The sequence below is a fragment of the Chlamydotis macqueenii genome, chromosome 17 (genome assembly GCF_036417535.1).
Source record: "Chlamydotis macqueenii isolate bChlMac1 chromosome 17, bChlMac1.mat, whole genome shotgun sequence".
Taxonomy (NCBI): domain Eukaryota; kingdom Metazoa; phylum Chordata; class Aves; order Otidiformes; family Otididae; genus Chlamydotis; species Chlamydotis macqueenii.
The window spans coordinates 10395342-10423221 of NC_141572.1; the positions used below are offsets into that span (position 1 = coordinate 10395342).

At 41.5% G+C, this 27880-nt stretch overlaps 2 protein-coding genes across 3 annotated transcripts; both read left to right on the forward strand.

Annotated features, from left to right (window-relative positions):
* Positions 1-168: 168 nt before the first annotated feature.
* On the forward strand, positions 169-10809 carry LOC104486331 (solute carrier family 2, facilitated glucose transporter member 5). Its single transcript, XM_010128993.2, has 12 exons — positions 169-192; positions 2041-2139; positions 3123-3283; positions 3798-3922; positions 4835-4964; positions 5940-6088; positions 6850-7037; positions 8140-8250; positions 8862-8963; positions 9319-9394; positions 9725-9852; positions 10603-10809. Exons 1-12 carry the CDS (start codon positions 169-171, stop codon positions 10807-10809), a joined length of 1500 nt encoding a protein of 499 aa, XP_010127295.2.
* A 4536-nt stretch (positions 10810-15345) lies between these two features.
* On the forward strand, positions 15346-24078 carry LOC104486334 (solute carrier family 2, facilitated glucose transporter member 11). 2 transcript variants are annotated; one of them, XM_010128995.2, is made up of 12 exons: positions 15346-15483; positions 16377-16475; positions 17218-17378; positions 18270-18394; positions 18752-18881; positions 19497-19645; positions 20036-20223; positions 20774-20884; positions 21442-21543; positions 22255-22330; positions 23320-23447; positions 23764-24078. In XM_010128995.2, the coding sequence occupies exons 1-12, from the start codon at positions 15460-15462 to the stop codon at positions 23968-23970; spliced, it is 1500 nt and encodes a 499-aa protein (XP_010127297.1). In that variant the 5' UTR covers positions 15346-15459; the 3' UTR covers positions 23971-24078. The 2 variants fall into 2 exon arrangements, with proteins under 2 accessions (XP_010127297.1, XP_086617438.1); XM_086761312.1 differs by having other exon boundaries at positions 23846-24078.
* The last annotated feature ends 3802 nt before the right edge of the window (positions 24079-27880 follow it).

A 27880-nucleotide genomic window follows, 5' to 3' on the forward strand; every position in this document is an offset into this window, starting at 1 on the left:
AACCAAATAGCAAGAACTTCATGACAAACCAAAGGGAGTATAAACATGGAGAAAGAATGAAATGACGTGTTGAAATATTATCTCAGACTCCTCTTTCTCTATATATAGAGTGACTTTTTCCAAAGTAACAAAAGAAAGCATCAGGAAAGACCTAGTCTGCAGGCGGAGATGACTACCTTTGCATGCAAGTTGGTATATATTGATCTTTTTTTTTTTTCCCAAAATAGAGTTATTGCAGTACATATTTTTTTCCTTTCTGCTACTCTAAAAGACCTGTTGCATAAATTAAGTACAGAAAGAAAAATACATCTGAATCAGATGTGGTTAAAATAATAGTAAGAGGTCATATCTGAAAGATATCAAATATCTTTCAAGGAATTATTTTTAAAAAGCCAAGAAAATTGCATTTAAGAGCATATTTACATTTAATGTCTCGTACATAACAGGGGAAGACAAACCAAGTTTGTTCAGAGCACAGCAACAAAAAAAACCTACATGATTTTATAGTTGAAGGAGGGATGGAAGTCCTCCAGAATAAAAGAGTTATGAATAACAAAGTATCTGAAAGATGGAAAACAATCCTTTCCAGTCAAGGGAACAGGAACAGCTACCCAGAAAAGATAAAATAAACATGTTTTCAAAAAGCAATTTTAGGATTAATATTAAGTTAAAAAATCTTCCTGAATTGAAAATCTATTGGACTGGAAGAGTCACCCAAGAGATGCAATAGAAAAATCAAGCACTGCTGTTACAGTACAGAAAGGGGATGAGACTAAGAAATTTGCTGTGGGTGTGGTAAAAATATTTGCACTTAGAATAGGTTTACTGATTTTGTTGCTGATGGGGAGTTTTGTGCTGATGTGTGGCATTTTTTCCTTTTCAAAGGACAGTAGGGATGTTTAGTAGCAAAGACTGTGAATCTCATTTCTTCCTAGTGCTTTGACAAACAGGAGACTGTTGATATTTAATATACAAATGTGCCAAGTGCCAAATTTATCCAGAGCTGACTCTTTTGAAGCCAACATGGATAAATTTGATGCCCATTCAAGCAATGGAATTTGTCTGATTAGAAATCAGCTTGTAAACATTTGGCAGTCATTGTTCAGCAGTACCTTTGAGTGTGATCTGTTCTAGAGATACGAGGGGTAATGGCTTTAAAATAGAGGGAGGTAGATTTAGATTAGATATTAGGAAAAAAATTTTACCATGAGGGTTCTAGAACACTGGAACAGGTTGCCCAGAGATGTGGTGGATGCCCCATCCCTGGACACGTTCAAGGCCAGGTTGGATGAGGTTCTGAGCAACTTGATCTGGTTGGAGATGTCCCTGCTCCTTGCAGGGGGTTTGGACCAGATGACCTTTGAAGGTCCCTTCCAACCCTAACCATTCTATGATTCTATGATTCCATGATTCTAAGTGCAGCATCATGCCCTCATTGCTGGACAGAATATCACTAGGACACCCCGTAACAGAGGGCACGGGGACTGGGAGAGATGGGCTACGCATGTATCGCAGTACTGCGTTGTGAGGCTATTCTCAAGCCTCCTATCAGATATCGTTCTAAGAAAGGGTGAATAAACTATGAAACCAAGAATGCCCTTCAATCCTCAAATGTTTATCTAGTTTCAGCCAAGTCACTGAGCAAAATATTCATTTAAATGAGATAACAAGTGGGAAAGGAGGAGGAGGAGGAAGGACAAATAGATGGAAATTGTGCACATAATGCCTGCACATTGCACCATGCTCCCACAGCGAGTTGCCCTAGGATAGTGCAGGTTAAGATGCCTGAGGCTGAAGACAGAAGCACTGAAGTGTGTAACTGGGTTCTGCGAGACAACTACGAGCTTTGCCTCTCCTCAAATTTCTCGCCATCCTGTGCTTTAGTAGCTGTGGTCTGCTACTGCACTCTGTGTGCTGGCTCCTTGGTCTCGGAGGAGGCAGGTGTGTGACGTTGCTCAGGCTGTAAGAGTTCCTGAAGGTAAACCAGGACGTGTCTGAATAGCTCTACTAGCTTGCTTTGCTGTTTTTATTTCCGGCCAGAAAATGAGCTACAATCTCTTCCTCCTGGCTTTTGTCCTGGGCATTGGTGGAGCTTTCCAGTACGGCTTGCAGATCTCCATTATCAATTCACCTGCTGAGGTAAGCATGGACAGCAGAAAAAATTGAGCTCCCAGCAAGGATTTCAATGTTCTCATGCATTCCTGTCTCTATTTGCAATCACTAACTTTTTCACTTCTGCTCTCAAAAAGAGACTTATGGTGGTTTCCTGGTTCTAAGAGTAGCTCTTGTGTTTCATTGGGTTTTGACTTCTGTCTGGTGTGGTAGAACTGGGAAAGAGGAGGATGAGTGATATCTACAAAGTCAGCCATTTTTCTCCTTACTGAGTCGCATGGCTCACGGGACATTTTCCTCTTTCCAGTGTTCAGGGAGTCCTTTGAGCCATGGCCTTGGCCACACACTAGATCTAAGTGACTGCAAGGTGAAATAGGACAGGGAAGGACTGCAGCTCTAGAGCTGAGGTCAGCACTGACACCTGCAGCTGGAAAAGGAGAATCAGGGTAAGCGTTTGTCATCCTGAACGATGCCGAGGACATTGAGCTTATACTGTCACCACATTGGGAACCCTCATCAAGAATGAGGGTGTCATGGAGGTTATGAACAGGTCAGAGAGACCCCACAATGAGCCACATCAAGGGACAAATCCTGATCTCACTGACGTCAGATGAAGTCAAACCTGGATTTCACCCAAGGCATCAGATAGGATGCAGCAGGTGGACAAGACAGACAGGCAGAGGAGCAGGAATGGAGGGGAACATTGGGTAGCAAATCAATCCGGGTTTAGCACGTAAACAGGAGACCAACCTGCCGCTTTCTTAATGGCACTCACTGTTAATATTTAATATTCATATATTTATTGATTGATTTATTCATTGCACCTTGTTGTTAAAACATTAACTCCAGGGATGTTAGTGGCAAAATTCCTTTTAACTTCACTGGGGCTAAGATTTCAACCAAGGTGTCGATAGAAATGTATCAAAAAGACCATAAGAGAAGTAAAAAAGAGGCGCAATTATGCAAAAACATGCTGACTAAGTCCATTGGTTTCTGTTTTTCTTTTAAAGTACATCAAAAGTTTCATCCGTGAGACCTGGCTGAAGAGATACAGCTCTTCTCCCGGTGAAGAGGTGATTACTTTGATGTGGTCCTTTGTTGTGTCCATTTACAGCATCGGTGGGCTTCTGGGATCCTTGTCTGCTGGATATTTGTCTGTTAGATTTGGAAGGTAGGAATAATGATTACGTTAGTCTTTCTCTTTACACCCATAATTGCAAAAATAAGTGACTGTGTCTTGGGAGAAACACTGCTTGTAAAGTGGCACTGTGAGCTGCCCAGAGCTGCCTCAGATGAGGGATCAGTTCAGTGAAGAAATAGAATGGCAAAATCTGCCAATGATCACAAAAAAAAATCATACCCTCCCCCTTATAAATTCCAAAGCAAATCCAGTCCAGAGAAATCACATGAGGAATGCATGCCTTTTAAAGTGAGTTTCACAGACAGCCGCTCACAAAGCTTGTTCTTGAGTGTAGACACTGCCTCCTCCAGAGGCATCGCAAGCTTCAACTAGCTTATCCGTCTGTGACAAAGTTTTCCTATTCCCGTTCCCATTTACTTCACTGCAGCTGATCTCGGAAGGCAGCACAGAGTCTTTAACCATGGTACAATTCATGCCACTTCTGTCAGGCTGTGAATGGCAGATGGACAATATTTATGCTCACATTAATTTAAATGAATTCCAGGAAAAAAACAATGCTGTTCGCCAATATCCCTGCTCTGCTGAGCGCAGCTCTGATGGGACTCAGCTGGCTGTGTGGATCCTTTGAGATGATCATCGCTGGAAGATTATTTTCTGGAGTATGTGGAGGTAAACTAACGTTCCTACCTATGGTATTAAATTAAATAATAGGGAGAGCAGTGACTGAGGCTCACAAGGATTTATCAGACTGAGTATATGGATCACAGATTTTTACTAAACTCTGCAGAGGGCCTGATTGCTGAATGCATTTTTAACTAAATAAGAAAATACAAACATAGTTAAATCAAGCATGTGTGACATCTCCATTTCTCATTCTTTTATCTTTACATCCAATCCAGATAAAAAATACTGCAACTTGTGAAAAAGCCAAAACATGCAATATTTCAGGGGAGCATGCTCACTCAATAGGATGCTGACCTCTGCTGTTTCTGTTGCTGCTTGTTGTGGCTGATACTACCTTCCGTATTACGCACAAGGGAATGGTGTTTGAGCTGGGCGATTCTAATTTCCAAATGCCTCAGAAGGTTATATTCTGTCAGTGTTTTTGATCCATGAGCAGTGGATAAAGATAATACTAACCGCCACAAAAAAAAAAAAAAGAGAGAGAGGATAAATATAAATACTATAAATTAATTCACTGAGAAAATGAAATATATAGCATTTGTTAACTTGTTGGTTCCAAGCACAAAATAGGGTACATAGCATCCTGAGTAGACACTGAAATGAAAGATTAAAAGGAGCAACAGCAATCCTGTATATGTGGCTGTAGAAAACATTGTAAGAGAAGGCCAGCCTGCTGAAGAACAGGTTTCTCAGGGGAACATACTTGCTCAGTGAAATATTTAGCAAAGATGCAAGGCCATGGTATGGGGAACATGCCTCATGTCAGGCAGACACATATCAGCGTGATTAAAGAAGTCTCTCAGAGCCTAACCATACACGCTTTGCCCGTAATGGTCCCCTCCAAAACGCCAGACCTATGGGAGGCTGAATTGCTCTGACAGCCGTTTGTCTCTTCAGGGTTAGCTCTGAACATCCATCTCATGTATGCTGGGGAATGTGCGCCACGGCAGCTCCGCGGGCTGATTGCCGTAACAGCTTCTACTGCCATTGCTGTCGGCAAGTTTGTAGGATTTGCTCTGGGTCTCAGGTAAGGGGACATGACACCTGTTGAATTTATTCTGTTATTAAAATATATGCATATGTCAGTGCAAGCCTATGGATAGGCAAATCAGCAACTATTTCTAGGCCTGTTTTCAGCGTACCCTAGGCAGCTAGGCTGAATTAGCTCAGCCCAAATTCCTGACTTAAGTGAATGAGAAACAGAAATCATACAAAATGTTTAACCTTGAAGAAAGATGTTGCTTCCTAGCAAAGCCAGATCAAAATACAGAGAATAAAAACCTCTAACAGATTTCAATGGGTTTGAAAGAAATCCATCTTTTGTTAAGAACAGACCTTTACTTTTAATGTTTTTAGAAGGAGCAGGGAATATCAGATCCATCCAAACTTTCTTGAAAATACACAAACCAGCACACACACTCATCGAATACACAGGCAAACCCAGAAACGTATGGTGGATTCATTCCTCCCAGCACAGGCTCCTTCTGCCTGGCTGTGCCAAAGATGGTCCTTCCTGTTCCCAGGCACGCATTGTTCTAACCACAGTATTCTCAAAGCTGCTGGAAACCCGGCAGCTGCTGTTTGGGACAGTTGGTACCAGGCTGATAACCCATGGATCCTGTCTTAATTGCAACTTGAGACTCCTTGGATCAGAAGGAGAGGGATCAGCCACCGCAAGTTCTTTCTTCAGCGCTTGTGCCAGGGCACTGTTGGTCCCTGTGGGCCCTCAGCTGTTGCACAAGGATGCCTTGCTGCACTCACCGCTGAGCAACAGGTGGCAACACTGTGTAACTCCTGTGCTGCAGGCAACAGCACTCTGCTCTCCCCTTCCGCCTCCCATTGAGACTTTCATGTTTCTGGGCTGAGAAATGCTGGAGACTCCTGGGTGAGAGCTGCCAGGACACACGCAGCAGGGCTGAGGGACCGCTCTGTGCTTGTGTGTGCTCACGTGGCCAGCACACATGGTTTCTCAGCTCCGCTGGCTCTGCTGGTTTTGTTTCAGAGAAGTTCTCGGAGTTGATGCTCTCTGGCCTGTTCTCATGGCAGCCAACGCGGTTCCTGCCCTCGTTCAGCTTCTCACCCTCCCCTTCTTCCCAGACTCTCCCCGCTACCTGCTCATTGACAAAAAGGACAAGGAGGGGTGCATCAAAGGTAAGGAAATGGGCTGCAAAGCATTCATTTTAGCACAAAGTGGAAAATACAGTAAAGCCACCCATAAGCCTGAAAGAGAGGTGCAGTTGGAAAAGCTGATGCTTTGGCTCTGAGACCCCTTCAGCTTTAATGAAAGGTAGCCTCTTCTGTTTTCGTATCTGCTTTCTTGGCTCTGGTATTTCCCTTAACCTCTGCCAGGATCCTCTGAGGGACTGATCACACAGCACAGATTCTGCCCTGAGCAGTCAGGGTGTGGAACCAGTGCCTGCTGGCTGCTCTTTGCTGTCACGCCATATCCGTAAGCATTCCAGTTCTTCAGTAACCCTAACAGCAACATAAACAGAGAAGCAGCCATTGCGGGGTTTTAACTATCAAAACAGAGAAGTTTTTGGATGTAGACTCATTCTTTAATGTAGGAGTCATTTTTCCTTGTCTATGCTTTGATGTGTGCACTAGAACAGCACCTTTAGCAGGATGGTATTCAGGGAAGGATTGGTAAGAATTTAGGTGTGATTTACCTTGAAACACTGTAAGCAGCTATTGGCCAAAGGTGGGGACGTGATTAAGATTTATGGGTAAAAAGAGATAGCAATGAACTGGATCTATGCCTGATCTGTCCCCGGATCTCTAGGCAGTTCACACAAGCAAAGAGCCTGAGGCTCAAATAAGACACTCTGCAACACAGGAAGTCATCCTCTGCGTTCATGTCTGTACTGATGAGCTTGGACCAGGAGTCATCTTCTCTCTTCCTCTCCTTCCAGCTGTGAAGCAGCTCTGGGGAGACGGTGACCATATGGCCGAAATAGATGACATGATGGCAGAGCAAGAAGTCATCCGCGGGGAGAAGGTTAAAAGCATTTGTGATCTTTTTCGTGACAAAGCTGTGCGTTGGCAGCTCATCACTCTCTTCCTTGTCTCCTCATGCATGCAGTTAATTGGCGTCAATGTGGTAGGTGTGCTACTTTTCTCTGCTTTCTAGATTGCTCACAGTTTCTTGGCAAAAAGTAAGCTCTGCAACAAGTAGTAAAATGCTGACTGCAACAGTGGCTGTAAGGAGGGGACCTGTTGTTACTGTTTATTATAATCTTTTCCCATGGAAGTTTGGGACCTGGGATAAGTTGAGAACTGTGTTTTCGCAAGTGTCATCTGAAGGCTATGGATTATCCTGTTATGATAAGAGGATGGAAGAGGATAAAATAAAATATCAAATACAGAACAAGTAAAGAACCGTATCACCTCCTCTGAACTACAGAACGCACTGTACAAAATTGTTCAGCCATTTCAGTACAAACTGAGTCAGGTTTGTCATGTACACCGACAGTGCATTTCCATACACTAACCTCTTTGGGTTTCTTTCTAAATCCTTTAACTTTGCACTTTCTCAGATTACAGACAATTACAACATCCCAGTAACTTATGTGACAGTTACTGATATATACTCTCTAATACACATTTTCTCTGGAATATCTCTATGTTTCAGTAGATAGTGTTGAGTATTGGAATAGTTATTGTATAAAATAAGCTTATAGTAAAAGCATAAAAGTCCCAAAATCTAGATTAATTTTTCAAATTCAAAAAGACTTCAAGATTCCTAAGACTCCTTTCTGCCCCCACTAGCGCAGCAGTAACTATACCATGAAGGACCAGTAGAAACAGAGTATATAAAACATTGAATTTGTTATGCTTTAGCAGTGCTTACATCCAGAAAAATAGTATCAAAACCATTGCGAAAGATGATTGTAGAAGGATGATGTAGAAGGATAATTTAAACCATTTGCTTAGTATGTACTGTCCACATTTCTGCATGCTCCTCACCCAAAGTACATGAGACACTAAAACATGTGAAAGATGTCAGATAGAATTATAACCGTAACACAAGCACAGTGTTAAAAGTAAGGAAAAAAATAAGAAAAAGGCTGTATTTGTTACTGAGTTCAAGACAGAGCTGCTAGTAAAAGTTGTTCTGCACAAATAAGCCTTGTGAAAGCATTGAGAATTAGTTACTGAAATCAATAAGATTTTATCTCTTCACACATTTCTATTCTTTCCAGGTTTACTTTTATGCGTACAATGTCTTTATAAAGGCTGGAATCCCCCCTGCTCAAACCCACTATGTTTCCCTGGGAGTTGGGATCACCGAGATCCTCAGCACAGTTCTATGCGTAAGTGGCTTTTCAGCTGAATTTCACCCTGCTGTAGTGCGTGGTTCCTTTCAATCTTTAGAACTGCTGTAAATGGAGCTTCAGGAATCAGCCGTAGTACTTTGCACTGGTCACACAAAACCATCTCCACACACCTTGCAAACATGGGCATTTATATTCAATTTATGGGAGGACAGGAGAGTCCCTCAAAACCACAACCCAGCCTGAGCCAGCCTTGGGAGTCCCAGTTCCCCTCTGTAGGAAGGGCAGATGACAGTTCCTGTGTCCGCTTGTTGGGAGGACTCACAGCTGTAGGATTCATGGCAATTAACAATGCAAGCGTTTCAACTTTGCTTTCCTCCCTGGCTATCCTTCGCCTGCAGAGTGCCACCTCAGGCCTCCTCTGCCCAGGCTCCCTGCAGCCTTGCACCTCTCCACCGTGCAGCTCCTGGTCCTGCTCAGTCCCCCCAGATGCCTTTACTCACCCTCCCAGAGGAGGTTCCACAACTCCCAGTTCCCGACTCTTCAGAGATCCCCGGCCTGGCCAGAGATGACAGCTACCGCAGCAGCTCGCCGGTGTCTGCCTTTAAAGTCTGTCCTTTGGAGCTGACAGCATCTCCTGTTGGTTTCAGGGTTTCCTAATTGAGCATGCAGGGAGGAAAACGCTGCTGTGGAAAAGCTACACTGTTATGGCCTTGGCTTTAGGGCTCCTCACAGTCACACTTTCACTACAGGTAAGACCCCACTTAACGCATCAGATCTGTGTCCCATCTTCATCTTTTATGGTATGGCAGACATCATTGCTATTTCCCGCCCCCTCAATCACTTTTTAGTGGGAGCTGAAGTATTTTGGGGGCTAACCATCACGCTAACAGAGCTTTGTTCCCAGCCACGTACATGTAGATTAAAGCCAATAGCTTTACACAGCCATGATCCCTGCCAAGACTGTCTCCTTGTGAAGTTTCTGGAAGTAGAGGAAGCAGATGTATGTTTAACATTTACATACTTAGCAGTGATTAACATTTCTAATGGAGCTGGATAAATAAAATTTTAATTTCTGATTTATTTGCTTTTCATTTCTTACCATAGGATTCCTTTTCCTGGGTACCATACTGCTCTGTTGTACTCATCTTTATTTTCATCATGAGCTTTGGTATTGGACCAGGTTGGTATTTTCTACTGGAATGGTTCCATATACTCATTCCTTCCTCACTGCAGCCTTTAGGAGAGGTCCCAGGCATAGCTGTTCCACAGTTAGCGTGAATCCCTACTCCCGATTCAGCGCAGGGATAGATGTTCCCCTCCATACTGTGGTAGGAGGTAAAACTTCATTTCATATTGCATTCCTACATGCCTTCCTCCTGAAGAGCCAAGCAGCACCTCAAACGCTTCCAGGTTAGTTAAAACCATCAAATTATGTGGCAATATGAATTGTTAGTTACAGCAGCATCTTGTAAAATTTCTAAACTTCCTTTTTCTCCAACATTTTTTTCAGCTGCAGTATTATGCCCCTTGCCCACAGAAATATTTATTCAGTCATACAGACCAGCTGCTTATGTTTTTAATGGTGCTACAAACTGGATCCAGCTCTTCATCCTTGGGCTTTTGTTCCCTTTCATTGTGGTAAGCAAAGCAGGGTGTTTTGTTTCAACTCAGAGGAGCTTAGACGCGTCTTGAACCGAGAGCATACTTCTCTCTTTCAATACTTCATGCAAAGGACAGAGGCCAAACTAATTGCAGCTCTGATGGCCTCTTTCTTTTTACCCAGATTTCTAGTGAAAGCCTGGAAACCACAAAAGGCTGCTAACTCTACACACAGTTAGAGTGCGACACTGGCAAACACAGAAGTGGTGACAGGCACCAACACTGTCAGATGTCATTGGAATGTCATGAGAGGCTCCCTTCTTTTCCCCTCTTGTCCTGTATGCATCTCCTTTGGGGTTCACGTGAAAACGGGCAGTCCCAGAGATCTCACTCAGCACTAATAAGTAGCAGGAAACTAAAGCCTTTGCAGTTTTGGACTGTGCAAGGAGTGACAGAGCTAACATGCTACAAACCTCCCCCAGTCTAGCACTGGCTGAGAAGGACGGAGCAGAGAGGAAGAGTAACTGAAGCTCAGCACTTCTCTGAATTGTCAAGTAATGACATTCAATGTCTGCTGGGCATATACAACTTTTCTCCTTAAAACTGGAAAGGATAATCATTTCATCTTACCACTCAGTGCCATTCCCAGGTGTCAGCAAGCAGGATATACATCAACTGACTCCCTGACCAAGCTTTTTAGTAAATACAAAACCAGAAACTCCATATCATAAGAGAAAGAAATCTAGATCAATCTATAAGAACATATTTCGTCTCTTTCTTTTCCTATAGGAAGGTCTTGGTAGTTTCTGTTTCATCATTTTCCTGACATACTGCCTGTCCATGGCTATCTTTGTCTTCCTGGTGATGCCAGAAACCAAAGGGAAGACCATGCTGCAGGTCATGGAGGAGTTCAGCCGCCTGAACTACCGTGGAAAGAAGAGAGAGACAGACCTTCAGCAGAGTAACTGCTCAGTGATGAATGTTACTAGACTGTAATAACAAACTCTCCACTCCATATTTTGCTCCTTTATTACTGTAGTGCCCAGAAGCCTCACTAAGCAAGAGAGAATCCACTGCTCCACAAACACTACAAATGAGTATTTTAAAAATAATCACCTGCAGTGCAGGGTGCAGGATGAACTTGGTGGTTCTCTCCAACTGCCGAAATATGAGCTGAATTAAATCCTCTACAGAAAAAAAATAAACACAGTGTATAAAGGAATAAGATCTTTGTCAGTCCCTGCGAGTTAGCAGTTGTGTAAACAGGATGCGCACAGGATGTGCTATTTTTTTTTTACCAAAACCAGGACTCCACAGTTCTTGGAGGAAGTCAGTGTGGAAGATAGAGGTGTACAGCAGACTTGTGAAACCAAGAGAAAAAGAAGAGAGAGCTTTCACGCTGAAATTATCTGCTCCTATTAACAAGTCAGTGTTGCTGAGCTTTCCCAGAGAAGGAGCTTCACTCCAAATGAAAATAGGTGTTTAGCGCTTTAATCCAGTGGAAGAAGAGTACCTTGCCTATCGGTAGACAGAATTGGTATGCAATGTTTCCCCCTCTTACAGCTAGACTTGAGAGCAAGTACATGGTATAGGGGCAGCTAGGACTTTCTTGAGGACCCTATGACCACGCTTCTGTGACCTGCAGCATGATCTTCATTCTTTTTTTTCTTTTGGGGGGGGCAAGGGGGTAGTCATTGCTACATCTGAAGAAAAAAGATATCAAGGAGGTCTAAGGTCCTGCTGTAAAGGAAACATGCTAGAGAAACATCCAAGCATAAACTGTCACCTCAAGCCAAACCTCTTGCTTAGTCCACTGCCTGGATTTTGGAGATTGGAACAAACAGGGATATGTCAGCACTGAAAGAAAGCATGAGCAAAGAAAGCAGAGCTGCAGAAAATATTGAGTGGGCTAATCCACAGTGGGCAGGTTCTCCTTCTTCATTAGCAATGAAGCATGTCTTCAGCCTGGAGTTATTTCATGCCAGAGAGAAGAAACACTGGGTTTCAATGGGATTGAGTTCCCAAGAGTAACTGGTACTGATGAGACAAAAAAGAGTGGTGCCTCTCCAGGAGAACCCAATCTGTATGTCTGAGTGTTTGCTTCTCTCTGCAGGCCTCTGAATACTTCACATTTTCTTTACAAAATGTGGTAAAAAGGGGCTCACTCTTTGTATTCATTGCTATATGACGTGACACAGTCTGGCGCTTCTACTTTGCAGTTTACTGATAAGGAAATAAAAAAGGAGTGACTAGGAAAACACATCCTACTGATCATGCCTGGATTTGGTTTTCATTGACTGAAGAATCAGAGGCAGAGGATAGCCCATCTTCTGCCAATGTATTGTTGGGGTCAAGGAATATTGTGTCTGTCTTGTTCTGGAAATGAGATCTTCACTACTGACTGTCACAGATACTGCACAATAAAATTTGCAAAAGGATTTGAATGTTGAGCTGCAGTTTCTTTCACAGCCCTAAGGCTCCTGCTATTTTATCCTCACACCATCCTCTAATAATACTGGTAGCAGTGCCAAGAGCTAATACCAAGAGCAGTGGACTTCCCCAACACAGCCATGCTTCCTATGGCATCATCAGAGTACAAAAAAAAAGCTAGACACAGTTTATAGGTTCAAGGCCATAAGTTATGGATTAGACAATACCACAGTAAGAACCAACATACATTCCTTCTTCTGGTCGAAAATGCAGGGAAAAAAAAAAGAAGAAACATTTAAAGTCTTTTGAAAAGAAAGGAATACGTAAGACCTTGATTATTTTTGTCCCTGCTCCTTGCAGGGGAGTTGGACTAGATGACCTTTAAAGGTCCATTCCAACCCTAACCATTCTATGATTCTATTCTATGATTTTAGAAGTCTCTATTTGGTCTGGTCTTTCTCTTATTGGATCCCAGTGAGGAAGTTTTTAGTGTCTTAGAAGACAGTAAAAACTCATTTCTTTATACATGCCTTTCTACAGCGTGATCTTGTCTAGCAAGCCTGACTTCTTCCCTTCTTCCCTCCTACTAGTAAATACTGCCTGCACAAGGGAAATCACGGTAAATCATTAACGCTGCCATAAACTGGCATGGATTGGGAATAAAGGTTAAAGAAATACTTGTGAATCTGCAGTGTATTTGATTTCCAGGATCACACAAGTGCAACACATGGCATGTTTGAAAACAAAATCCCTCCAAGCCAAGGGTATCAGGTGAGCTAAGTACTCGGTCTGGAATAAACACATTTCTTGTAGTGTTTAAACCCTAGGTGGAAAGACTTGTCCTATCTTCTTCTTTAGGAAAGTAAATAAGAACTATAAGAGGCATTTAAGTCTTGCTTTTTCCACATTACAGCACTGAACAAAATGAGACAGCAGTATGAGTATTGTGGGAGAAATGCAGACAGGAGGAAGAGGAACAGGGCTCTGCAGGGACTGTTTGATCTATCAGCTGTTAAAATCTGGCCACAGTCAGAGCGTTTAAAAACCCCTCCAGAAGACCTAGAGCTGCCATGTGTCCTTCCTTCCAGCAGCCAAGCTTCCCATCCTCAGCTCAAAGAACAAATCCTCCTTTCCCCTCTAGTTCATTCACAGTCATTTACTCCCTGCCCACGGCCGCATTCAGGGTGCATGAACTGCTCTGACTCCAGCAAAATGGTTTGCTGTTAGTCTGGCAGAACCCTTTTGAGAGGGAAAAGAAAAATAAAAGTGGACTTGCAAGAGAGAGTACAGCATGAAAAGGTTGGAAACAGAGATACGACACTCAAATTTGGTACAGGAAACAGAAGTAGTTAAAAGGAAAGTAAAGATAAAATAAGAGAAACAGCAAAAGAGAGGAGTAATTATTTCAAAAGTAGCTTTTAGTGTGTCCTGACGGAAAACAAGAAGTAACATTGGATTGTTCAATTATCTCAGACCTTTCCACCACAGGAGCTGGGAACAACAAAAGTTTTGTACAAGATTTCAAAGAGGATAAAGACACCATCCCAACCAACAGAGTCCTAGGGCTGCACATCACTGGGCCTGGAAGACGCACAGGGAAAGCATCACTGCATACTTGCTTAGCTCTTACGCTTTTGCCTACAACTGCTATTGGTGACTGACAGCTCTGGGATACTCTGCTGGACCCAGTTCTGGTCTGATCCTAGGAGATAAAGTGGGTGGTGGTGGTAAGAGAGGACAGGGGACAGCTGTACAATCTGCCTGCAGTCTTCTCTGTGACAGCAAAATGTTAGGCTGAGGGGAGAGCAGTGGCCAGTGTTGAAGTGACTGGAGATTGAGAGGAGGAATTTGTAAGAAGCAAGAGAAAATCTAAACGTAGCAGGGATTTTTGCAGTAGTTATTGAAAAGAAAGGTAGATTCTGAGGTGTTTTAGAAGAGGAAGTGAGAACATTTGAGTAGTCTGTGCTGAGAGGGGAAGGAACGAAATACACCACCGGAGCTGATGTGGGGGTAATGAACATTTCAGGAACAATGAAAACAGAATGAGTGGAAAGAAGAATTAATGTTGAGTTATTTCACTGTATAGTGATATGCAACAAAACACCCAGGCAGAGGATTTCGAGAGGGCATTCCTGGGACATCCAGCAGGAGAAAGGTCAAGGCGTGACTCAGCAAGCTTGCCCTGTGCTGCAGGGCACAGAACCCATGGGATAGCGTGGGGCTGTTGTCAGTCGCTGTAACGTGAAAAGCAAACTGTAGGAGGAATGTCAGTGCTTCCACTATGCTCCTGAGCAACGCTTCTATTGCCTTCAGAACTGCAAGCCTGTCTTCTTGCCTCCCCTTTCAGCACTAACCATAGACAATGAAATCTTTGTAGTGAACTGCGCTGTATTCAGTGTAGTACAAAATGATATATTTAATACATATAAGCCATAAGGAAGCAAGAATTAACTTACACTCTTTGTAAACAGGCAAGTCTTTGGTTGATTCAAAATCAAATTTTTTATGGTGACAAAAAACTTCTTAAAATCAACTCTCAAGCCAGAACAGAAGGAGCATCCTGCTCTGGCACGCACTAGGCCATCTCCATTGTTATCGAGAGGGAAAAGGGAGGCTTACAGAGTGGTTCTGGATACAGTGTCACCCTGTATAAAGAGCTGGGTGTTCGCAAGGACCCAATATGCCGGTATCTAGGTACTTCACGTCCAGCCACTGGGAAATAGTTCAGATCCATTCAAGCAATTGAAAATCTTACAGCATTGAAGAAAGGTCATTACAGCTCAGCCACAATGTGATGTGGCTTATCTCTGTAGAGGAGGAGGAGGGGAAAATACACTCTGCCTGAGCTGCTTGTCAGAGAGGTGAAGAGAACTCTACTCCCCTGAAGAAAAGGTGGTAGCACTGTCTGATCTCCATACAACAGGAACACACACTGGTTTTAGCAGTGCGAATAAGGGGGACCCCTCCCGATACAAGAAGGATAAACATTTACTAATGTTGTAATCGGCTTGGCATATCTGGGTCTTAGAATAATTAAACCAGCCAGAAGAATCGCTGGCCAGTTTTGGAGAGGGCCACAATTCAGTAAAAGCCACATAGTTAGAATTTAACTTCTGTGCTATGATCCCAACTTCTTATAATCTAAGTGTAGAAAACATATCTATCATCTGACAGACGTGACAAGGGCTCTCTGAGCAGGCAGGTTTTCAAGGGGAAATGGCTGGTTTCCTCTCAGACCTGGTGAGTATCCAACTTCTTGTCTTCTAGCCCTAGTCACTAACAGCAGTGTTATCTTTAAATTACGGCAAATTGAATCAAACAGTCTTTCTTGTAACAAAAATGAGCAACGGAGCATATGCTGGGGACAACACTGATTCAGCATGACTGACTACATGCTATCTTCAGAAAATATATTAGAAATACAAAAGAGTGAGAGGTTTGAAAGAGGACCTTCCTGTGAAACTAGGAAAGAATAGGCATTTTGAAGAAGATAGAGAAAATGGTAGCAATGAAAAACACAAAACAGAAAAAATCCTCCCACTCTACTGCCCTGCACTCTCAAGGATATTTGAGGATCCTCATCTGTTTAGAATGTGATCTGACTAAATGCCTGAAAACATATGTGCTTGTGAAGAACGCTCTGAAATCCAGTGTACATCATGGAAACACAGCATTTCAAAGAGGAGTCATTCAAGCAGGGGCTCTAAAGATGCAGTTTCCTATGGGGATAATAAAAGTGAAATGTAAACAAAGTAAGTTTTAAGAGGACAGACTTGATTAATGTCTGAAAAAAAAGGGGGGGGGGAGGATTAACAAACTGTCTCAGTAAGGCTTTTAAGAGTTTTTTGGTTTTTTTTTTTAATTTCTGTGCCTATCAGAACTAACAGAATTAGAGACTGCATCTTTTCAGGCTGCTGATAACCAAGTGAAGAAGATAAAGGAATGTGCAGATTTGCATCTTAACAATTTCCTAGCAACTTTGCTTGATTATTGAAAAAATCAAAATGGATTTTTGCATTTTAAAGGCTTCTTAATCATAGAAATGTGAAGATATAAGATCTCATAAATTATCTCATGGTCTGAAAGCCATGGTAATATCAGGAACTTACGATGTGTTTCATCATCTTTGGCAGGTTCAATACCGGAAGCTATTGCTAATGATTGTGGTGCTAGGAATTGGTGGAACCCACCTATCTGGTTTTCAAATGTCTGTGATCAATTATACTTCTCCAGTAAGTAAAACCTTCATAAAATCACATTTGTAACTGCTTTTCATGGGACTAGGCCTTACACTTTGAAGGTGCTCTAAAAATCTGTGAGGTGTTGTTACGTGAGTTTATTCGCAGCTCTTTCCAGTCCCATACTGTAGCCTCTGTCAAAGGAGTTTGCATGAGTGTTAGGAGCTGTACTCTGAAGGCAACTTCCCACAGAATATCAGAAAGGCTGAAAAAACTGGAAAAGCAACACCATTTCTAGTGTGTGGTCTACAGCTGAATGGAGGGGCAATGGAAGTTTCAGCAGCTCCTTAAAGAGAGGTTTTTATAAAACCTCTCTAACATCTCTAAAATGAAAAATGAACAATGTGTGGAAACAACATATTGAAGCACCTTCCTTAAAGGTTATGCCATGGAGAAAAAGGTTAAAACTAGCTGATTGTGTCTCAACCTTCACATCAGCACATTTCTCTTTCTATCTTCTACTTGTGCTCAAGAACATTTGTACCTCACAAGAATCAATAAAAGGTCTCAATATTTTGGTGTAGGAAAGCCAGGATTTAACAGACTAAAGAGTGTAACTAATTTTTGAAATATTCTCTTACACTATTAGGCTGTATGAGAGGAAATATCAATCCTAATTTCCAAATGAGTCCCATAGCCATGCTTTTAGTAATGACTATTAATCTAAATTTTTAGTTATAAATATAATGACAAACTATTTTAATTAGTGGAATGAAAATATCTTTTTCTCTCCCAGTACATTCAGAAGTTTATCAACGAAACCTGGCTGGAGCGATACGGTTCTGGGCTGCATCAGGAGACACTCACGTTATTGTGGTCCTTCATCGTGTCTATGTACTGCGTAGGGGGAATGGTAGGGTGTCTGTGTAGTGGGTACCTGACTGCGAAATATGGAAAGTAAGTATATTTCCCAACAGCTCACTAATCAGGGCTGCAACAAGGGAAACAATTAAATATTACTCACCTAATAACGGATGTCAGAATTCTCACTGCCCCCTTCTGGTGCAGAATTAACTCTGCTCAGCATGTATAACTACACACCTAGGTATATTAGAGAGGTAAAAATATGCAACTATTTCTGATTCCCTTCTCACAGTTTTTGGTGCCATACAATTCCAGTATTTTTGCTGACATGTCAGTAAAAAATAAATCTCTGAAATGTCTTTATTGGGCAATAATGCCCTAGGGAGCCCAACAGCACTGCAGTAGTGCAGAAGGGGATAGATATTGTGTAGGCAAAAGCTTGGGGTTTGCTGTTTTTTCTCACTTTATCATGCCCTTTGCATAAATTGTGCAGGTTCATTCCTCTGTAAGAGTAATTGGAGTTTCAGTAAAGATAAGCAGAAGTCTCCCAGGTCACATTCAGAACCCTCTCTTTGAGCGTGGCCATAAAGGACAAAGCTAGAACTCTCTAGCTGGAGGTGGGAGGTGAAGCAAGTTCCCAGTGAATCTGGATTTGCCTTGTTATGTGAACATGTGCAGTATTTGAGATGGGAGCCTCACCCCAGGAAAGAAGTGAAAAAGACCATTCCTTATCAGTATTTATCCTGCAGGAATTTCCTTCAGCTTCATGGTGTGCTTACATAGAAAAGAAGAATCTAGCTTCTCCCTTTCCACTCGCCTGCAAAGACATCATGCCTTCTCATAATCAGATATGGTTGTCCTAAAAGCAATGGATTTAAACATGGCCATGGCTTGGTCCTTAAATCCAGAGGAGAATAGGCAGACACTGGCCAAAGATGAAGAAGTAAAACATGGATCATACCTATGTGTTGTTTGCTGTTGCAGGAAGAAATGCCTGCTATTCAATGACGTGGTCCTAATAGCAGCCACGCTGCATACTGGCTTCAGTAGGAGAGCCAAATCCTTCGAGATGATCCTGATTGGGCGCTTCCTCGAGGGCATCGGTGCTGGTAGGACTCCCCACTACTCCATGTTAATGTGACTTCTTTGGGGTGGATACAGAAATCCTCCTGCTGGGAGTACCCGGGCATGCACAGTAACCCCAGTGGAACAAGGAACAGATTGGGAAAAGGTAAGATGAGCTGTCCTTTGCCTTCAAGAGGTCTTGTTGAGAGAGAGATCTGATGGATTAGCTAAACATCTTGCTTAAAGTAAAAGGTACACTTTCAGTCTATTATTGTAGAGGATATATAGCAAACAGTTCAGAAGAGAGAGGAGAGAGCTACCTTTAGGTGAAGGTGAAATTAAAAGGGATCTTCTCTCTTACTTTCTGTAGCTTTAGCTCTCTTGTGTCTTCTTCACTTTAGGAATAAATTTGAATGCCCACGTTCAGTATGCTGGAGAGATCTCACCTAAGAAGATGCGTGGATTTGTAAATGTGACGTGCTCTGTGTTTCTTGCACTAGGAAAAACTGTAGCAAGAATTCTTGGATTGCGGTACTTGTGCTACTCTATCTCATCCTATTTTCTGTTTATGTGTCTTCTGTATGGCAGGAAAGTGTTGTTCTCTCAGTCCTAGAAACAGACATACACTAAGGGTGGGGTTTTACTTTGCTTAACGACAGCTATCAAAAAGGAAACCTCTACCCCATACCAGTCACTGAGGTTCCCTTGTTATTCGCTGGGGAGACAAAGGCCCTTCTCTTGAGAAAGGATGAATCCATCTCTGGAGATCAGTCTCTCTGCTGAAGTTAATAAGAAAAGATTACATGTAAATACCCTTAGTAAACTTTTGAGATCTGAAATCTCTGCTAATTTCTTGATAACTTCATGCAGAACTGCAGTATTGGTTCAGAGAGCTGTTGTGTGAATATCCAAACTCCACTGATCTTTAGAAAATATCTAAATTGCAAGAAAAATCTTGGCCTTGCAGTAGAAATAAGGTATTGGTCTATTTTCCTTTCCCTAGCCTAAACATCTTCTATTTCAATTTATCTTTTCAAATCTGTATGCATATTGTGTCTTTAGCTAGTCTAGGATGTAGAAAATACCAAACTGGCTATAGACTGTAAATGTACTGGATTATAAATACATTCTACCATGCTTTCATAGAGATCTTTTAGGATCTGAAGACATGTGGAATGTGCTGCTGTCCTTCTCTGGGCTGGTGGCATTGATTCAACTACTCTTTTTGCCATTCTTTCCTGAGTCCCCTCCCTATCTCTTGCTGCAAAAAGGAGACAAGGCTGGTTGCTTGAAAGGTAAAATAAAACTTCAGATCCTTAATTTCTTAAATCATAACTCTTGGGAAATTTTGAATCTAATAGAGGGAATCAGCTTTTCTATCAGCCAACTACAGATTTATTGAGAATTACATGATTAAAGATCATAGCATTGAATTATATTCCTCCAGACTAAAAGGAGTCATCAGAAGTATTTAAGATCTACCCCTAAATAGTACAGCTAGTTGAAAGCTATTTTCCAGGGCAGTCGCAGCATGTTCCAGTAAGCCATGTTCTGTTTCTTTGCTCAGTGCCTGAGGAATCAATGCATGGGCTGAGCAACGTGGCAAATGTCATTAAAAGTTGAAAAACACAGCACGGAGTGGACCAGATGATGGAGGAATATGCTTTGTTCTGTCTGTTCTGTAGCCATGAAGCAACTCTGGGGAGAAGGGAATTATCACACAGAGTTTGATGACATGATGAAGGAAAAGGCTGTAACAAAAGGCACCAAAATCATGAATGTCCTAGAGGTGCTGAAAGAACAATCCGTATATCCACAGCTGACTACCATGCTCCTCCTTTTACTGAGTCTACAGCTCTGTGGCCTGAGTGCAGTTGAGTACACCCTATTTCCATGCTCAGATCTACTATTAAGTTACCCAAGTGCCATGATTCCAACTTCTCACTTTCCTCTGGATCTACATTATTCCTCCTCACACAAAGCCCACTGCCAGTAAAGCTCTGTGATATCATCACTAGTATTCTTACTACATTTAAGGGAACTTCTGGGGTGGGAATATAAGAGATTGATTCTGCAGAAGTTCCTGCAAGCGCACTGTTGTTTCATTCCTCTGGTGGTATTACCAAAGACTCTGTAGAAGGAAGGGTTATAAATACTCTAAGGCTTGCTACAGCCCAGAGATCTATTTTTTTCCCATGTCTTACAGGCAGTATGTTTCTCTCAACTCCTTTTCAAATCCCTTTTCTTCATCTCTGTTAACCTTTTGATTTTTCACATCTCAGGCAGGTATGCATCTCCACTAAACACCAGTAATGTACTCTTGCTTTTGCAGTGATGACAAATCTAGTTCAAAGTTATGCTGGAGAAGCACATATCACATCTATTGACTATGCTTAATTTAAAAAATGTTTCTTATTTCCTAGATCACCTTTTACACCTCCGAAATTTTTCAGACAGCCAACCTACAGGAAAGCATAATCCCATATGTATCTCTAGGAGTTGCAATCTCTGAGCTTATCTCTGTCATCTTCTGTGTAAGTCAATCTTTCTGGGGCTTTAAGAGTTTAACTGCGTGTGAGCTGGGTCTATTCTTCCTCAAAGAAAATTAATCTTCTCTTTGTGAACTAAAGGGGTTTTTTTTTTTGTGATACTGCATAAATCTGTAAAGTGGTTGTTACCATTCCCTCCAAATTTTGTCCCACCTTTTACATCTTTCTTCCCATCTTCATTCTTTGTAATTTCTTATAAAAATTATTTTCTTATTCATACAGATAGAAATGAAATGTAATTCAAACATAAATATGTATTCTTATTTCCATATATTTGTGTATAAATATATATGCAAATTGAATAATAGCATGCTTCCATTGATTACAGTGTTTAAGAAAAAGTAGCTGCGATGCTGGGCAGCAGTGGTCATTCATAGCATTAGAGATGCTAGAAGGAACTCAATAAAATACCAAACTTGGTACCAGTAAGATTTATGTTCTGTAAAGTAAAAAGAACTCTAGAAGAATGCTTGATTTGTTGGACAGCTGACAGCTGGATTTTGCCATGCTTCCACTGATACGCAATTTTTTCTCCTCTTCAGAGCTCCATTATCGATCATTTTGGACGCCGGATGCTCTTGTGGGGTGGTTATTTGCTGATGGCACTGATACTGGTGCTGCTTGAAACAAGCCTTCTACTGAGCGTAAGCAAATATCTCTCTAGGAGTGGACCTGCACCAGAATTCTTTGTGCAGGACAGCAGACAGCCTTAGCTTTCATGTCCAAAATAGTACATCAGAATATCTTCTGAATACAAATTCATAGCCTCTCTATAAGGCTATTTTTGTCCTGCCTTGTAGTTCCTCTTTTTGAATCAGGCTTTCAAACAGTCAGTGAAAAATATTTTGTAAAACCATTGGCCTGGCATAGCTTTCCTCCAGCTGATGGCGGAAAGCAGTCAGGCGGAAGACAGTGTCACAGCTTCAGTAGTGCCAGTGTATTGCGCTGCATTGCAATCCTCGTCTCAACGCATAAACTTGCAGCTTCTTTCTGTTTCACAGATATCTTCTGGTTCACAATAGATTTAAACATTTCTCTGAAGTTGTCTAATTCAATAAGATGATTAGGTTAAATCAGTAACAATTTCCCCCATGCCATAATTGTCTTGGAATTTGTTACTGGTTTTTCAGACCAGGGTGCAGTTCAGCTCATCTCGGTAGATATGACACTGCAGGCTACTTTTAGCCTTCCACTGTAGTCAGCACTGAGAGACAAGTAGTTCTAGTGAGCACCTACTACAGAGCCCAGTGTCACGGGCTTTTTAATAAATACTGCTTCTCCTGTATATTTTTATCAGCTGTGCTACAGCTGTAACATTAAATTTCATTCTCTTCCCTCCTTTTGCCTCTGTCTAGGATCAGTTCCCCTGGATGCGTTACTGCAGTGTTATTCTCATCTTTTTATTCATTATTGCCTATGGAATAGGACCAGGTGAGCACAATAAAAGTAACAACAGGAAACCTTGAACCATCAGGACAAGCACAGGCCATGGATGTATGGAAAGAGAACTAGACTGTGTGAATCTTTGAAAATCAACAGCTTAGTTTGGACTGAAATTGGAGAAGCCCCACTTTTTGATGAATTAATGACCCAAGAAACAATTTCTTTAACAAATTACTTCAAATTATTCAGACCCTCATGATTCAGGACTCTATTTCCTCTCACTGGAAAAATACTTGTTAATCAGCTTACTAACAGTTGTTTTGGAGGGTGTGAATACTGTCCAGTGCATACAGGCTCAACTGGATCATTTCTGTCTTTGCCTAAGGGCAGAAATAGCCTCTTTAAAATATTATTTTCTCACCTCACCTGTAAAATCCTACTCTATTAAATAGTGATATCTGATGGCAAGCATAGTCTGTCTCTTAGCATTGCTCTGTCCTTTCTCATCCTCTCTTAATGTTACTCTGAATCACCCCCACAGGTAACGCCAGAACCAAACTTACAGCTCTCTGTTAGGATCTCACTCACCCAAAACCAATATTTACTCTGAAAGTTCCCTGACTAAACACCGCTTTTAGTTATTACCATTCCCAAACGGCAGCCTTTATTACTGTAAGGGCTATCTATGAGGACCATTAATGTCTTGAAAACCTAATAGAATTCCCATGGTAGCAGAACACAGGTGTCTCCTACGGCAAATGGAGAGAAACAGGCCATTAGGGCCATTCATCTCCATACTTTATACATCTTAGGTGGATAGAAACTGCACTTTAGGGATGTCCGTCTCTTTCCATGGCCCGTAAGAGAAGTCTGTAGTGGAATTCAGATACAGATCACTGTGCTGCCTAAATTTAGATGACCTCACAGTAGCCTGACTTACTGGTACTGTGTTTGACTAGTGACATCAGTTCACTCACTTTGAGGAAAATGGTTAACTACAACAAAGTTTTTATTGCTTTTTTATGGTTTGTCCTCAGCTGGAGCCGTTGCATCTGTCATGAATGAAATCTTCACCCTCTCAACAAGGTCCTCCGCTTTTGTCATTGGTGGAATCGTCATCTGGCTAGGCCTCACTTTCACTGGAATGATCTTCCCCTTTGCTGTCGTATGTAATCTGATTCAAGTATTCTCTTTGACTCCATCAATTTAAACTGGTTTTCTAGGCTGGTCTGAACAGGGAGTAGGACGAAAGCTGTCAATCCCTTATTGCTGCTGGCATATGGAGGCCATTTATGTAAAACACTTCCCTAGACTTCAGACATCCTCTGCTGCCTCAAGAATAGATTGAAAAGATAAATAAATATTCCTTCTGTAAAAACAACTTATCCCTCATTTCACAGGGACAAATCAATAATTTTCAAAATCTATAGGGGCAAGTGTTGTCAGGGACATCACTCATCCTTTTCTATTTTTATCTCCAGATGCTTCTTGGTCCTTTTTGCTTCCTCATCTTTATTGCCATCCTGGTCATTTCAGCGATTCTCATCTATCTGTTCCTCCCAGAAACAAAAGGGAAATCAACCTCTGAAATCACAGAAGAATTCAAAACATGTAAATTTAAGAAGAAACGTCATCAGACTGTTGAGAAGAATGCTGCTGAAGAAAAGACATTCTGCACCAAGCTCTGATAGGCCACCATAAGCAACTTCCACTGACAAAAAGCCCTGTCTCAAAATTGAACTGAAAGCTAAACCTCAACATGGGCTTTTCTCAATAAAATGCAATCCAAAAAGTAATCCACAGATAGCTTGTCATTAATCTAAGCAGTCCTATTTTATATTAATCTTTGGTTTCATGGTGAGAGACAATGACTTCTTCCTAGAACTTCCTAGAACAGCTCTGTAGCAGGAAGACATCAGAAACTACAGACACTTCCCTGAAGTGGCACATGGAAAACATTTTCAGGCATAACACATCAATTTTATTTCAAGTCTTGCTCCTTTGCTATCATTTTAAAGAAGCAGGATTTGTGTCTACGTTACTTTGTAAGACAGCTCTGCTCAAGATTAAGAGCCGGATGAAGAGAGTATGAAACATAAATATAGCTCTTGCAAACAACTTTCATGTCATCTCTTTATGATATCACACTGTAAAGGAACTAGTACTGATCATGAACACTGCACATGAAAAAATACCAAGTAGAATTACAAAGATAACTCAATTTTGTTCTATTTTCTTGAGCTCACATCAAGTAGCTCTACATCCTTATTGTCTCTATAATGACTTTTAGAGATCAGCCCCAATCCTTGGGCAATTGGTACAGAAGAACTCTCACCTGCATCCTCTGACACAAACTGACTGCACCCTCCATCCATATCAGTTACAGAAAAATCTGGAGCAAGTTTTTGTAGTGTAAGGAATGCTCTCAGCCTTTTTCTGGGTACCTCATAGATGGCACAAGGGTTACCAAACATACAGGCAGTGCGGAGAGCTAGACGACCAAAGCCATGGAGTGAAACAAGGAGTAAACACCTTGAGAGAGTACTGAGAGAGCAGACACTTTGAATATTCATTCCATTTTATAAATAATTAACTGCTCAAAAAAAAAAAAAATGCAGAAGCTGTGATAGGAAATGTCTGCTAGCTGTGCACTAGCCTAGGACACACGGCTCACATCAGCATACAATACCACACTTTACCACTGCTATGCTCCACAGCACCCATGTGCTGCTGCTACTCAAGAGTTGTTAACCCTGCTGACCACTGCAGCATTTAAACATTCCCCTCCCCAAACTCTCCTACCTTCATACAGGACGATCAATTACTTTTCCATTTTCTGTCGCAATTACAGATGGTATACCATGCCTCCTGTTTAGCAGGACTGCAAGTCCTATCTTTCTGCAGTTTAACATTGATTATCATTGTGCTGGAGCACTGAATCGGGGTCGAGTTTTAGAAAGTTTTCTATTTTAAAATGTCAAATAATGTGCGTGCTACTTCTAAAGGAATAGCTACAGAAGAAGCTGATATTAAAGCATCGGGGTGTGTTCCAGCAGCTGAAATCTGGGTTATACTTTATATAAGGTTTGGTTTCACTCCCTGTACCAAAACAGGGAGCACTCATGCTACAAAATGTTCCCATTCAGAGGGACCTCTCCTGTTGCGTCACTGAAATACTTACTGCCTGTTTTAAGTGTTGTCCAATTGCTGCAAAAAACCATCAGTCAACAGAAATCAGATGAAGTAAACATTAACCTCAGTCTCAGAGTCAGGTAACTACTTAAGCAGAAGGTGGAACAGGCATGACAGAAAACACTTCCTCAGTCTAACAGAGTTCTGTCTGCCAGGGATCAGCCACCCTTTCGATGTAAGATGGAAAAGCTCCTTTCAGAAGTGGTGAGTACTACAGCTGGCAGTATCGGCGGTTAATACTAAGCTGTCAGAAGAATCGAGAGGTTGTCTGTTGCAATTATTGTTCCTAAAGAAAATACAACACATGCGTACCAAGCTACTGTCAAAATAATAGGGTGGACAGTGGATGCTCTTTAAATAATCCTTCTAATTTTGTTACCGTAAAAATCAGAAGTAACGTTTAAAATAAAAAAAATTCAAAAGATACAGAATGACCTTTCTGGACTAAATCATCATGGAAACTTTGAAGGAAACTCCAGCTCAGTAGAGAAACTGATTTTTTAAAAAATGTAACAAAGTAGTTCAATGGTGAGGCATTTCCATACTGTTTTCACCTGCTCCCACACCTTCCCCTGAAGAACTGTAACACTGTTCAGCTTTCCTAGCGAGTAGCCTGATAGTGATATAAAATTGTGCAATTGAAAATAAAGTTTTTGTGCATTGGTTAATTCATCAATGTGAAGAAGAGTAACAAAACTGATAATCCAGAACCTTTATCTGGCTGATCTTTTTTTGCACTGATGCTTTGCATGTTCTGCTAAGATTATTTAAGCATCATCAAACAAGACAATATCCTAGAAATGCAGGGACTATGATATCACCAGTTTCTTTTGTGATGAGCTTGTACTGTTCCTCGCAGGTTCAGTACCCGCGGTTGTAATGCTCTTTGTGTTGGGAATTGGTGGATCCCTCACAACTGGCTTTCAAATCTCTGTGATCAGCTACTCAGCCATGGTAAGAAAAGCTTTAAGCAGATATAACATCTTCAGGAGTCATTGGCAGTGGGGTCAAAATGTAAAGGATGCTTCCCAAAATAACTAGCAAAGTGTTTCCATTGACTTTCCATCCCCAGCTCTTACTACCCTCCTTCTCTGCAGAGGAAAAGAATTAAGAGCTAGACTATAGCTGCCTTTGAGTGGGCATGCCCAGGTAACAAACATCAGTCTTTCCACTTAATAGATATTAACATGGGCAGTCAAAATTGTGTCATGTAAGGTAATTTTAAATTGGCTAATTTGGGTACCACAACCACCTAATTTAAATAGCAGAGAGCTTACGGGGAGCTATCTCACCTTGTCAACAAACTGCATAAATTATCTCATCAATTTACTACAAATTATTTTCAACAAATCTGTCCAGATACAGCATGTCTTTGCAATTCTACAAGAAAAAACACAGGCATACAAACACAAAGCCCTTTAATGACTAAATATGCTACATCATCAGTGCAAAGAGCTGCCACTCCAAGGCACACTTCCAAGGTGCTGTAACAAGAGCCATGCAATCAAATAGGGAAAGAGAGAGATCAAGGAATGTATCCATGTTTTGAAAACTGTGTTAATTAAGTTTTATATACTAAAGACTGTGAGATAGGACCTTACTTTCTGCAGGACTGTGGACACAGGATGTAAACATACATCACTGATGTTCTCATTCCATGCTTGTTAATAAACATGATGCCTGACACCTTAGGGGAATAACTAATTAATAATCTAAATAAATCTGCATGTACAAATATTATGATGCATGAATAGTATAGTTGTATCAAAGCTTTCCTCTTTGTTCTGCACAGCTATGAAGAAACTGTGGGGTGAGGGAGAGTATCAGGCAGAAGTGGATGATCTGCAAAACCAAAAGGCAGCAATGGGAAAGATCAAAATCCCGAGTGTGTTGGAAGTGATGGAAGACCAAACTCAGCACTGGCAACTGTGCATTTCGATTATTGGGATCATAACTCTGCAATTCTCTGCCATTAATGCAGCTGGCTATCTTCCCCTCCTCATGCTCTAAAGAAACTCTTAGCTGCCCGTAAGAAAATTCTGCAGTTTAAGCTTGCAGACACTATAAAAGTTGTATTTGAGTGAGAGTCCAGCAGTCAAGAGATTTATTCCTGGCCATCAACTGGCTGTTGATTTGGCTTCAGGTGTTTTTGCCTATCCATCTACCACTCTTTATTCAGAAAACTGGCATTCACCATTGAGCTGGCAAAGTACTACATAAATGCACCATGTTATTTAAGATGGAAAGTTTTGGATTATGGACATTTATTCTGCAATAATGGTCAGAGACAGACTGGCTTGTGTATGTTAACCTGCCCACGACAGCTCCTGTGCCCCCATACCTATTGATTTCAAAAAGACTAACAAGGTGCTGCCCGTGTCCAGGATGAAATCTTATGCTTCTTTC